Source organism: Typopeltis vanoorti, chromosome 13, assembly GCF_054136105.1.
Source record: "Typopeltis vanoorti isolate ZY-2024b chromosome 13, IOZ_Tvanoo_1.0, whole genome shotgun sequence".
Lineage (NCBI taxonomy): Eukaryota > Metazoa > Arthropoda > Arachnida > Uropygi > Thelyphonidae > Typopeltis > Typopeltis vanoorti.
In genome coordinates, this window is record NC_143561.1 from 106,743,866 (window position 1) to 106,757,491 (window position 13,626).

General features: G+C 33.0%; 1 protein-coding gene across 2 annotated transcripts in view; it reads left to right on the forward strand.

Moving 5' to 3' along the window:
* The window catches only part of Cul2 (cullin 2), a 427,362-nt gene extending 414,000 nt beyond the window's left edge, over positions 1-13,362 (forward strand). For both annotated transcript variants that reach the window (XM_090403159.1, XM_090403160.1), the window contains 2 exons: positions 2,514-2,633; positions 12,866-13,362. In XM_090403159.1, the coding sequence (XP_090259285.1) occupies positions 2,514-2,633; positions 12,866-12,997 (252 nt within the window). In that variant the 3' untranslated portion in view covers positions 12,998-13,362. The remainder of the gene's footprint in view (positions 1-2,513; positions 2,634-12,865) is intronic.
* The last annotated feature ends 264 nt before the right edge of the window (positions 13,363-13,626 follow it).

A 13,626-nucleotide genomic window follows, 5' to 3' on the forward strand; every position in this document is an offset into this window, starting at 1 on the left:
TTTTTTTTTTTTTTAACTTACTTTATGATAAGAATATAGTATATATCACATACATACCATATAAAATGTGTTAATCAACTGTTTATGTTATCGGTAAGGCTTCCGGTCAACATTAGGTTATTAATAGTTAGGTTTTTGGGAAGTCAAAAATTATACACATTTTCAAACAACGCAGGGTTGGCTCCCCCTAACCCCCCCCCCACCACCACCACCACCACCATGTTGTTCAACGGTCAACCGTATATAGTATATCTGTACTCTGGGTGGGCTAAGGAATTGGTTATTTTTTATGTAATCTGGTGGAAACCTTGCTCTAGAGACCAAACATGGTAATTTTTTGAGCCACTTCAAGTCTTCACATCTAGCTCGCTTCAAGTCTTCATCGAGCTAGATGGTGATCTTACACCAAGAGATAAAATACATGTAAATGCATCCATGCACACAGTGAGATTTAAACCCTCATTCTCAACCTGTTGGTTGGAGAGCAGATATGGCAAACCAGGTTGACATGAGACCACACTTGATATAACTTGTAAAACTGTTTAAATTTATTCATGTGAAAAAAAAAAAAGTATTTATGATTTAACTTATCTACAAGACACGATAAATTTATTGTTTGACAACTTTGAGACCATTTGACATTAGTATCTTTAAATTACTATGCTAATATTTCACTAGAAACCAGCACTTCAGAGCAAGACTGATAGACTTTTTTAATATTGTAAAAACAATATAAAAATGATTAAGGTATAAAGTACAACAATGTAATTGCAACAGCTGAAAAACATGAGGATATATAGTGTTGCTATTTAAAAAAAAAAATATATATATATATATATATACTGTCGCATATAATTTCTCACATTCTTGAAATAGATATTAGACCATTTGTTTAGATTTGGTTTAAGTAGACACAACAAATTGCTTTAGATTATAAGGAACTGTGAACTAATTCGTCATATTTCCACTTGTGATCTGTGTGATCTGTAGTTAAGACATGGTTTGCAAATCCCAGTTTTCCATGTTGATGAAATTGTATATATTCCATGTGTTCTTCCCTTCTTATTTTCACAAAATAGCAAAACTGTGTGTAATACTTCAAATTACATGAATACCAAATATAAATCCTCCACTTCCTGCAGAAGAAACCATGGGTGAATCTTTTCTCAGAAAAGGGAAGAAGCCAGCTGTTGAAACAATGAATAAAATTAAAATAAACTTTTTTGAATATGGGCTGCTTCTCGGAAATTCCATTCGTTACTATTATTACTATTACTACATGACACCTCCAAGGAGTCGAAGGACCCATCGTGGGAGGGCACACTACTGCATTCCACAACAACTCACCATTTCCTCTTCTGGAGATACTGGAAAATGATTTCTTCTTAAATGGTATGTAGAAATTTACTAATTTTAGTGAAATGTGATTATATCATTGCATCCTTTCTATTTTTTGGTATATTTTCCCTTTATATATAAAATCCTGTATGAATTGGTATCAGAGAGCTGGATAATATTAGATAAAAGTTGCCGTTTTAAATTTTAAACGTATCTTGTAAAGAAATATTAGTAATAATTAGGTAACAGCAAAGCTTACTGTGGTTTGTTTATGTGCTAAATGAAGTTTTTTTTCTTAATGTCACTTTCACCCTTGAAAGGCTGTAAACTTTAGTTCCATGGGTAAGTATTATGGAAGCCCTGCACTAGAGACCAAACATGGAACTCTATCAAGCCACTTTAAATCTCTAATAAACAAGGTGGTGGTCTTATACTGGACAATGAGATTCATCTCTCACTTTAAAGACATTCACAAACATTATGCCCATAGTGGGATTTGCTCATGACCTACTGATTAGAGATAGCAGAGATGCTATCTCCTCAGCCTACCAGGCTGGCTCATACTTCAGAAATAAAGTTTGCCGTGTTCTTTATGTGAGATGAATAATCAGATGCAATTGACAACAACAATTTAGAAAGAAATATCAAGCTGTTAAATTAGGACACTGATAGTTATCAGAGATCAGACTTTCTTCTTTCTATGTTTTGTAGCCTCTAAATTCTTGATGGCTGACCATAAAAGTATGAGATTTAGGGATATTGTGAAGCCTTCCTTTATCAACCAAATCTAAAGGAGAGTGACCGATGCCCATCTCAAGAATGTGGTCATCTACAGTAGGAACATATAATTAAAACAGCAATCTGTATTTTCATGGAGATAGCTCATTTTTAGAATTTCGTCCAGCTGTAGTCATCATAATGTTGCATTAATTTGTTCATTAATTTTGTATTTTTCTAATGGTTTCTATAAGTCAAGTTTTGCTCTTCAGTGTTAGTAAAAATTAATATCAAAATATCAGCATGGTAATTAAGTTATCTATTATCAACTTGTTTTATTTAAATTGATATTTATCAATTGATAAATATCAATTATATTTGATATAAACATAACTCACTGTGTCATGATTTTGTAAATCCATATTAATTTGATTACTGCATTTATTTTCTCATATCAGCAAGAAATGGAACAGACACATAGTTCGGTGGATGAGGATCGGAAAATGTATTTACAAGCTGCCATCGTGCGTATAATGAAAGCCCGTAGGGTTCTCCGGCACAACACGTTAATACAAGAGGTAGTTTTTTTTTATGACGTTTTTTATTTAGAATAATTGTGTGGTACAATTTTAAAATGGTGTTCTGCTTGGGAATTTAAGTAAAATTAGCACTTATTAATATATCACTAATTTATTTGATAATCTCATTTGGTTAGAAAGATTGTTTTAATCTCAAGAACACAAAGAGCACTTTCACACTGGTGGCATGATTTTTTCTCAAACTTTTTTTTCCTTTCACTGAAATGAACAAACCAGCCAGTCGAGACAGTATGCTTGCTTCATTGTCTTTGATACCTGAACATTAGTTTTAAATTATTCAAATTTAATAAGTACAAAAACTTGGCATTTCATGTGTTGCTCATTTCTTAACTGCCTCATTCAGTTGTAGATTTCTTTCCTATTATCTCCATTATGACAGAGATACGTTATGAACAATTTAGTGTTGCTCTTGTAAAACAGCAACAGTTTCTTTCATCATTATAGTAGCTTGATAGAATTTTTTCAGTACATGTTCAGATCTTTCAATTTAAAAGGACACTCTTAAAAGCTGATTTGTTTAATAGAACAAGAGGATTGATGCTCACGTAAACTTCACATACTCTGTTCTGTATCATTGATATCTGGACTAATATTACAAGCTTAGTCTGTTTTTAAATGTACTAGATATTTTTACTCATCTTTCTTATAAACCATGGTCCTTTATGATTACATTATTTGAATCATCCCCATGGAGAGCACTGGGATGGTTCAGATGTAATTACAAGTCTCATAATCATACAAAAATATAAACCAAACAAATGTATAAGTTTTTTTTTTCATGTGTGTTTATTTATCTTACTTGTAATAAACTGTTTTTTCAATGCAATTCCTTATATTTCCAGCATACATCTTCTTGAATAGTTCCTCCAAGATATATGAATGGGTGATATTCATCATTATTCTTGTTCACTGTTCTTACTTCCAATCACTATTTTGTTTATCTTATTTTGTTCTTTTGAACCTGCCATCATTATTTTAGTTTTTGCAACATACATAAATGCTTTCATTATCTGAAGAAGCTTACTCCATTGTGCATTATCGAATGTCTTTTCCAAATCTATATATACATGTAGATTTATTTACTTCAGTTCTTTGGTCTGTTATTGTTCTTAAGGTTAATATTCCTTTTCTAGTTCTCTTTCCATTCTAGAATCCAAATTAATCTTTATCTAAATAACATTCAGTTTTTGATTTTATTCTCTGTTCACTATATTTAGTGTAATCTTTGAAGCATGATTGATTAAACTTGGTGTCAGTAATTTTTATAGTCTGTTGTATTCCCATTCTTGGGTAGTGTCCAGATATTATCTGAATTATTTTACAAAATTAAGATATCTCCTCTGTTCTTACTGTTTTCTAATTAGTTAATTCATCATCAAATTCCTTATATGTACCCTCGGAAGAGGGGATGATAGTACTGTATGAAAAAGTTACACTCTTAGATCTGTAAGTTAAAATTGTTTTGAACAATGTCTTGAATACAGCTAATTTAGTGTTTTAAATAATTTTAATAGTTAAACAGAAGTAAAGAGTTTAACTAACTTTTATTAATGAAAAATGTGGTAGATAAACTTCATCATGAAGCCAGAAAAATGTTTTGGAGGCTAAATGTTATGCTTACAAAAATGGAGAAAAGCATACACTGTATAAAAGCATTTGTTAATAAAATAACATAAAACTGAAAATAAAGATATTCTGGATATCTGAAGTAATTACTTTGAAAGATTGTTAAACAAAATGAGCAGTGACACAATATTGGTAAAAAAAAAAAAATATTCAACAAATATGTGATCATGAGTAACATATCGTTACTTTATAATAGAAAAAATTATCAGAAACTTGAAATGTGGAACAGCAGCTGAGTGTTTTGGTTAAGATTTATGCAAACATACTTGAAAAGAAGCTAAAATAAAACTTGTGGATGAGAAACGAGCTGAGTCTAGTACAAATAGGAATTAGGACAGATTTTTACTTAGACAAATAGTCAATAAATCATGGAAATATAAATAGGGTTTGTACCAGAAAATTTAATAAAAATAAAATAAAAAGTAAAATTAAAGCTGTTCAAGACACTACAGTTGTATAGATAGCCTATATTTAAGTTTTATAGCCAGCAGTTAAAATTGAAAGATATGATATAAGATGGATTAATCTAAAACAGATTTAAGATAAGAGCATATATTAGTTTCCACTTTTATTTCATCTATATAGATCACAATGATGATGGAAAGTGGCATTAAACTTGATGTCAAAATGGAGATATTCAGCTCAGCTGTTTGCTTTACTGACTACAAGTCTTAATTACTGTTTAACTAAATTGAATAATGGCTGTAATAAAGATGAAAAAAAAAAATCATTAATCAAAAAAACTTTTATGGATGAAATGTGGAAAGGCAGCTGAATTCAACCAGAAATGCTTAAATATGGAGGCATAAAAGTTTTCTATACCACCATATTTAACTTTTTCTTTGGAAGTATACTGAATAATTCAGAAGTCCTAGTTAGATGGTTGAATTCCATATGATTACAGTACAGCTCTCAGTTCCAATTTATATTTTTTAAAAAATTTAATTAAAAAAAAAAAAAAAAAGAAATAAAGCTGAATGTGAGAAGTATAGACTAATTTCTCTACTAAGTGTTCCAGGTAAGATTGTGCAAACGAATCTTGAAGAAGAACAGGTTGTCAAGATCAGATTTTCACTTTACGACAAATCGTGGGCAAATCATATTGCCTTTTAATCTACTATTTAAGTTGTCAGTCAGCAGTTAGAATTCAAGAAAATACAGGAAGATGGTTTGATGTAAAATCAGGGGTAAGACAAGGATATACATTGTCTCCACTCTTATTATCATCTACACCCTCTGTCCAAAAAGAAACTGAACTTTTAGAAAATATAAGAAACTAGTGACGCCACCTGTTGTATCTTTTTGTTGTTGAAAGCAGCAGCCTTCATTAGTGTTGTGTCAACTGTTTGACTTTTGTTTCATTAGAAGCCGAGTTATAGTGCCAAGAGTGACAGTGTGTTTTGACAAACAGTCGGTCGTCACGATATTCATGCCGTACGTGACGAATTCTCGCTATCAATCGCTTCAAAACTTCGAGATAAAACTCACCATTGACCATTTGGCCAGGCGAAAGGAATTCTTTTGGATGTTTGTTTATTTGTCAAAAGTAAAGACAATGCTTATTCCCTTGGAATCGTAGAAACAAATAAGCATTGTCTTTACTTTTGACTTCTCCAAGCGATTTTTTTTCGGATGCCCCTCTTCTGGTGGTCTCCACTCAGCACTCTGGCACTTTGTTTCGGGCTCATACTCAAAACACCACATTTCGTCACCAGTAACGATCGTTTCAAGGAAGTTTGAGTCCTTACGAGTGGTTTTAATGAGCTCCTTACAGTGTTCAATTCGATACAGTTTTTGGTCGTCGGTCAACTTGTGGAGAACAAATTCAATTTATGAAGACCCAAACTCTCAGTCAAAATGCTGTGCACAATTGATTTTGAAATCCCCAATTCATCTCCAATCAATCTCACGATTGATTGGAGATGAACGATTTCGGGTTTTCTTTGATGAAATCATGCACTTTTTGGATGTTAACTTTGGTCAGTCAAGTTTTTGGATGGCCCGGCTTTTCGTCATCCTCAAGTATCTCACGACCACTTTGAAATTGCTTAAACCACTCATAAACTTAAGTATAGGATAAGCATTCATTGCCATATGCTTTTTGAAGCATTTGATGCATTCTGGTAAAACTTTTACCAAGTTCAACACAAAAGTCAATCGCAGCTCTGTTTGAAACTCATTTTCCGACCATTCATCAAAACACAGTCACTCTTGGCATTATAACTCGGTTTCTAATGAAAAGTTGACACAACACTAATGAAGGTTGCTGCTTTCGACAATAAAAAAGATACAACAGGTGATGCCACTAGTTTCTTATGTTTTTGGAAAGTTCAGTTTCTTTTTGGACAGAGGGTGTATATGGATCACATTATGAAAAAAGGGATTAGGCCTGATATTAGAACTGGAGATGTCAATCTTTGTTTTATGTAGATGATGTACTCCTAAACACATCTAATTCAAGTCTTCAGGATTATCTAACTAAATTGAATAACACACTGTAACAAATTTAACAAATCAGCAATAAAAAGACCAAAACTATGAAAATAGGCAGGAACATAGAAAATTTAAGCTATTTAGGTACAATTTATTAGTGAAGATGGCAAATTAAATTTGGAAATAAACAACAGAATAAGCAAAGCTTGTATGGTGGAGAATAAATTTAGATGAACTAAGAAAAATTGGCTTAAACACCAAACTAACAGTATACATGATCATGTTCAAAGCAGTTTTAACTTTTTGATCTGAGAGTTGTGTTAGAAATAAAGCACTTGATCAAAGACTAGAGACCACAGATATGAGAGTTCTGAGAAAAACACTTTGAACCAGTGGCATCAATGACCGAATCGTATTAAAAATGATAACATTAGGAATCAACTTGACATTGTCTGCATTCAAAAACATGTGAACAGGACTAATCTAAGGTGGTGGTCATCATCATCAACAGCTTTCTTTAGTCCATTGCCTCTCCATAACATTTAGTTATCTCATCGTCCCATCTTACCACTGGTCAACCTGGATTTTCAATAACCAGTTCTTGGTGTCCATTCTGTCCTTTTTGTTCATCTGGTGTCAGACATTCTCATTACATGTCTTGCTTAGTGCCATTTGTTGCCTTTTATTACTAAGGCAATGTTCATTACCTTTTGCTTGCATCCTTATCCAAGTAGTATTCTTTTTATCTAACTGGGTTATTCCCAAAATGGCTCTTTTATGTTTATGTTGTTTTCAGTTACTCTAGGTGTTTTTTAGTCAGACTCCAGGTTTCACTACCATAGGTCATTGTTGGGAGCACACGCTGGTTGTAGATTTTTCTTTTTATGAAGTGTGGTAAATTGCTTTTAAATATCTCTCTATAATGGTGTATCCATCTTGCTGTTATTCTGGCTGAAAATTCATTATCATGAAATGGTTGTTTACAGTTGTTGCTAATGGTTTGTCCTAGATATTTGTATGAATTTGCTATTTCAATCTGTCATTGATTTATTTCAATTTGTTTGCAATCTGAAGTATTTCTACTATACATTATTTTTGATTTATCCATGTGACTTTATTGGCCTATATCCAGACTGACTTCATTTAACTCAATAATAATATGTTCTAGTTCTTTGTTGCTATTACAATATCATCAGCAAACCATAGATTGCTTAAGTATTCTCCATCAATATTCAGTCCTTTTTCTCCCAGGTCATTTTTCTCATAGCATATTTAAGGATGGTAGCAAATAATTTTGGTCAGATAGTCTCCTTGTCTGATTCCTCTTTTCATTTCTATTTAAATTGATTATTGATGAGCCATCCTCATATTTGTGTGTGTGTGTGTGTGTGTGTGTGTGTGTGTGTGTGTGTGTGTGTGTGTGTGTGTGTGTGTGTGTGTGTGTGTGTGTGTGTGTGTGGACGCATGCATGATGATATATATTATATACACATACATACACACGAGTTAATATTATTATTAATTATATATTATTATTGATGTTATTAATAATTTTGTTTTTTCAATTACTTCATTTAAGACTTATAAATGAGCTAAAGTTGAGAAGAATGTTCTGAAACTGGCCCTTTTGGCTGATGAAAATTTAATGTATTGTTTATTCTGCCATCTATAATTTTTGTAAACAGCTTATGAAGAACTAGTAGAAAAAGTTATAGGTCTATGATTTCCTATGTCAATTTTGTCACCTTTCTTATATAGAAGAATGATTTTTCCAGTATTCCAACTTTTAGGAGTTCTTCCTGTTCTTAAATATTCGGTATACAATTCAGCTAGTTTTATGCACAAGAGATCTCCATTTCTTTAAATTTCTATTAGTATTCCGTCAATTCCAAAAATGTTAGATGCAAGTCCAGGTGCCTTTCCATTTTTTAAGTGCATGCTTTACTTCATGAACTTTAACTGTGTATATTCAATATAGTTTTCAATATCCTTTTCTCTATTACTCTCCCTTTATTTGTATATAATTCTCAAGAAAATTTAGCTATACTCTCCAACATGTTTGTTCTGTTTGTAATCAGTATTCCATTTTCATATTTTACACCTGTCATATAAAGATTATTTGGATTATTAAGAAGTTTTCGTTATACTGTTATTTTCTGTTGCTGTTTTTATCATTTTTGTATTGAAATTGCATATATTCTCTTATCTTTTTCCTTATTGTATGATCACTTAAACAGAATGAGAGAGGTAAAAGTTAGAAAAACAGGTGTTTGATATTTGATACCAAGATGGCAATAAAAAGACCAGGAAGAAGAAGAGCAAGGTCTAGGTGAGGTGCCTTAGAAGAACGAAATGTTAGATGCAACAATATTGGCGTGCTGACAAATAGTAGACTAATTTGGAGGGAAAATTGTTTATAGAAATTAATAATAATGTAAATTCTTTCTTTTAAGGTTACACAATGATCAGCATTCATATTTACAAATTTAGGGACAAAACACACATGTTGAAATGATTATTTTACTTATTATTAATAAAATAACAATTGACGTTTCCCCTGTATTGAGTTCATCAACAGAAAAATTCATGTGTATATGAAAACTAGCTACAGCTCTTGCACTCTACAAAGGTAAATTGAATCTACGCTGTTAATTGATCTTTTACTTAGCCTGACCTCTAGTGGTAAAAAAAAAAAAAGTATTGAGATTTTTCTTTGGCTTATTCTGGTTGCAAATGGGTCTCTACATTCTTGGAATGGTTAGACTGTCATTTTTGTTCAGGTTAGGATTGTGTTTGAGCATTTCACATGCTTCTTTAAATTTCCTCTCGAACCAGGTTTTGGTGCTGTGTAGGGACTTGGTACCTTTCCAATCACTTCTGTGGTATGTCTGGAGTGTGTTATCTGAAAGGCCGGTTTTTCCAAAATGGAGGTATTTAATGTGTCGTTTGTGTTCATTCTTCCTAATTGGGATGGTTCACCCTGTTTCCTCTATGTATGGTAAGTTACATGTGCATTTTGCAAACCCATGAGTGGGCTAGGTGTGGAAGAGGATCTTTGGAAGAACTGAGTAGGTGTCTTAATTTTGTCAGGGGTTTAAAGATGGTTTGGATGTTGTATTTGTGTAGTGTTCCGTTTTTTACAAAATGCCTCTAACATAAGGAATGGCAATGACATTCTTGAAATCTTTTTTGTTTTTAGTGGTATCTCTGTGGAGGATCTTGTAAATAATTTTTTTACTGTATCCATTTTTTACAAATGTATGGTTGATGATATTCCTGCTTTAGAGCTTGCTCATTTGAACAAATAGTTTGGTTTCTGTGCTTAAGGGTGCTTATGATGCCTAGTTTTTGTGTTGGGTGGTGGCAAGAATTTTTGTGTATGTACTGGCCTGTGTGTGTGTATGAGAGAGAGTTTGTGGTAGACTGAGAAGGAGAGACAACCTGAGAGATGTGTGATCTGAAGACATCCTAATCTGAACAAAAATGACAGTAACTATTCCAATAATGTGGAGGATCCATTTGCAACCATTATAGCAACAAACAAGCAAAGAAAAATCTCAATACAAAAAGATGGAGTTTTTTTTTTTTTTAACATTCAATAGCAACCTGAACTGTACAAGTCCCGAAGAAAAGCTTAGTATGGGAGGACTTTAGCAGTTGTTTTTTTTTACCACTAGATGTCAGGGTAAGTAAAAGATCAATTAACAGTGTAGATTCAATTTATCTTTGTACAGTGCAAGAGCACGTAGCTTGTTTTCATATACACATGTATTTTTCTGATGATGACTTTAAGGGTCAAAACGTCAATTGTTATTTTATTAATAAGTAAAATAATCATTTCAATACATGTGTTTTGTGTCCTCCCTAAATTCATGAATATGAATGCTGATCACCGTGTAACCTTAAAAGAAAAAGTTTATCATAATCCATGGAGACTTGACCCACAAGCAGTGCAGCCTCTATGATAAGCTAAAGATGCATGTTTCCTTGTTAATTAATCAACTAGCCTTTCTGAAACAATGTAGAGACAGCAACTTAATACCCAATGCATTAAACTACAAAAAAAGTTTACATCAGCTAAAGTGCTCTGTATTTATGCCTGGTTGGAAAAAGTGTTAAGGGAACAAATCCATGAGGTTCGAAAAAACTTAGCATCTGCCCAAGCCAAAGTTTTACAAATAAAATTAGAGCTATCCAGTTACGTTAATCCTGAAATTTGGGATATTTTAGACAAGATCACAGATCTTAGACAAGACAACACGGCCAAGCACCTATTAGTCAGAAACAAGAAAAAATTAATAAAGAAGTTCCAAGCACTAAAACAGCAAGAAAGCACAAAACAATCAAGATGCCATAACCAAAGGAGCAGCCAATTGCCCACAAAAGAAGTTAAGTTAGGAGCAACCAACCAACCACTATCAGATCACGGCCTGGTTATTAATAAATCAAACTACAACCTCACCTAAGGTGAACTCTCACTGCTGGAAAAAGGCCTAAACTACGCCATTGCACTGAGGTCAGTAAACAAACTGGATATCATTTATCATATCGAAAGAGGTCTAAGATCCTTCCCCACCAGTCTAGCTGGCAAAATACTTATGGAAACATCTTGCATAATAAAGTCAAACAAAAAACTAAGAGCAGCAGCAACCTAAACAAAATGGAAAAACTGGCCGTCAAATTCCTTAAAAAAAATAATAATAAAAAATATAAAAAAAACAAGGACATTATAATCACAAAAGCAGATAAATGCTACTGTTGTTTTAGATTGGACCACAACACCTACCAAAGGGTAAACTACAACACCACAAAACGCATCAAAAAGAAAACAACTGAATTAAATCCGTTTAACACATGGCCTGAAGAAACTACCAAAAAACTAATACCTCATTATGCCAGCACCAAGAATTTACGGTCTGCCAAAAATACACAAACCAAACACACCACTACGTCCTATTGTTGAAGGAATCAATAACCCGAATTACCACTTACCCAAAAAATTACTGGCCACACTCAAGGAATTGGTAGGTCATTCCCCTTCCTACATACAAAATACGTTTCATAAGCAAAATTAAAAACATTACTTAAAGACCAAGATTTATTAGTCTGCTTTGACATAACTGCCCTTTTCACAAATGTCTCGATCACTGATACTATTATGCTCCTACAGAATATATTTCCACAGGACATCACAGCCGTCTTTGCCCATGTACTTCGCTCGGGATATTTCTTGTGGCAAAACAATTTTTACCTTCAAAAAGAAGGTACAGCCATGGGCTCACCACTTTTCCTTTCCAATAGCTGACTTTTATATGGAAGACTTTGAGCAATGAGCTCTAGAGTCACCATGCCTAAAGTTTTTCGTCATTTGGCCCTATGGCCGTGAAGCACTAAATACATTTCTTAGCCACCTGAACAAACAACACAAACATATCTAATTCACCATTGAAATAGAAAAAACAACTCTTCTTTTCCTAGACACACTCATCACACATCTTCCCTGAGACTGTTTCTATGTCTACTGCAAACCTACACACACACACACAGGCCAGTACATAACAAAAATTCTTACCAACACAAAAACTAGGTGTCATAAGTACCCTTAAACACAGAGCCAAAAGTATTTGTTCAAATGAGCAAGCTCTAAACCAGAAATATCAACCATACATGTGTAAAAAATGGATACAGTAAAAAAACCATTCACAAGATCCTCTACAGAGACACCACTAAAAACAAAAAAGATTTCAAGAATGTCTTTGCCATTCCTTATGGCAAAGTAAATACTACATAAATACATCAAAACCACCTTTAAACCCCCGACAAAATTAAGACACCTACTCAGTTCTTCCAAAGATCCTCTTCCACACCTAGCCCACCCAGGGGTTTACAAAATACAATGCAATGTAACTTACCATACATAGGGGAAACAGGGCGAACCATCCCAATTCAGAAGAACGAACACAAACGACATTAAATACCTTCATTTTGGAAAAACTGGCCTTTCAGACCACGCACTCCAGACATACCACAGAATTGATTGGAAAGGTACCAAGTACTATCATAATTTAAATAATATTAATTTAATTATATTAAGTGTTAAAACTTACTTAAATTTCACCTTAATTTTCATATTGTGTTGTCTTTTATTTTAGGTAATCAATCAGGCGAAGAACCGCTTTGTTCCCAGTATTGCGATGATAAAAAAGTGTATCGAAGCACTGATAGATAAACAATATATAGAAAGAACACCGAATTCTACAGATGAATATAGTTATGTTGCTTAAGGAAGAGACTTCAGTTTTAATCAGTGTTTGAATTTTTTATTGAGCATAAAAGCTCTGGGCGATATATGCGTTGTATAAATGAAACATTTGAAGTGATTGAGAACGGACTAAAAACTAATTAAAGTGGAGAATTCAAGGTGCTCTTCTCACTCACTCTTTTACTCCTTTCACCCCAGTCCTTCTGATTGCTTCTTTACAAGCTGGAAGTTCACTAGTTTTGTCTTCTCCCTGGACCCTATGTATATGCTCAGCTCAGACAAAAAAAAACAAACAAGAAAACGTTTTTTAACTGTAAGAAAATAATGTAAAGTATGCAAAACTTTATTGCTTGGAAAAATATGTCAATAAATTTGAAGATATCTTGTGCTCAGTCTTTCTTTTCAACATAACCATAAATAGCATTAAAATCCAACATTTTCTCATATGTTTCATATTCTCTCAAATAAATTAATTTTTTCTAATTATGCGAATTTTTATTGTTAAAGAACAGCCACTCATATATAAAACCATGATGTATACCCAGTCAGGCAGATCCTGAACCTCTTTCTCTTAAGAGGGAGTATACCTCTCTTCCATAATAACACACAGAATTGCAATTTTTTTATCAGTCATTTCGTTACTGATTGGTA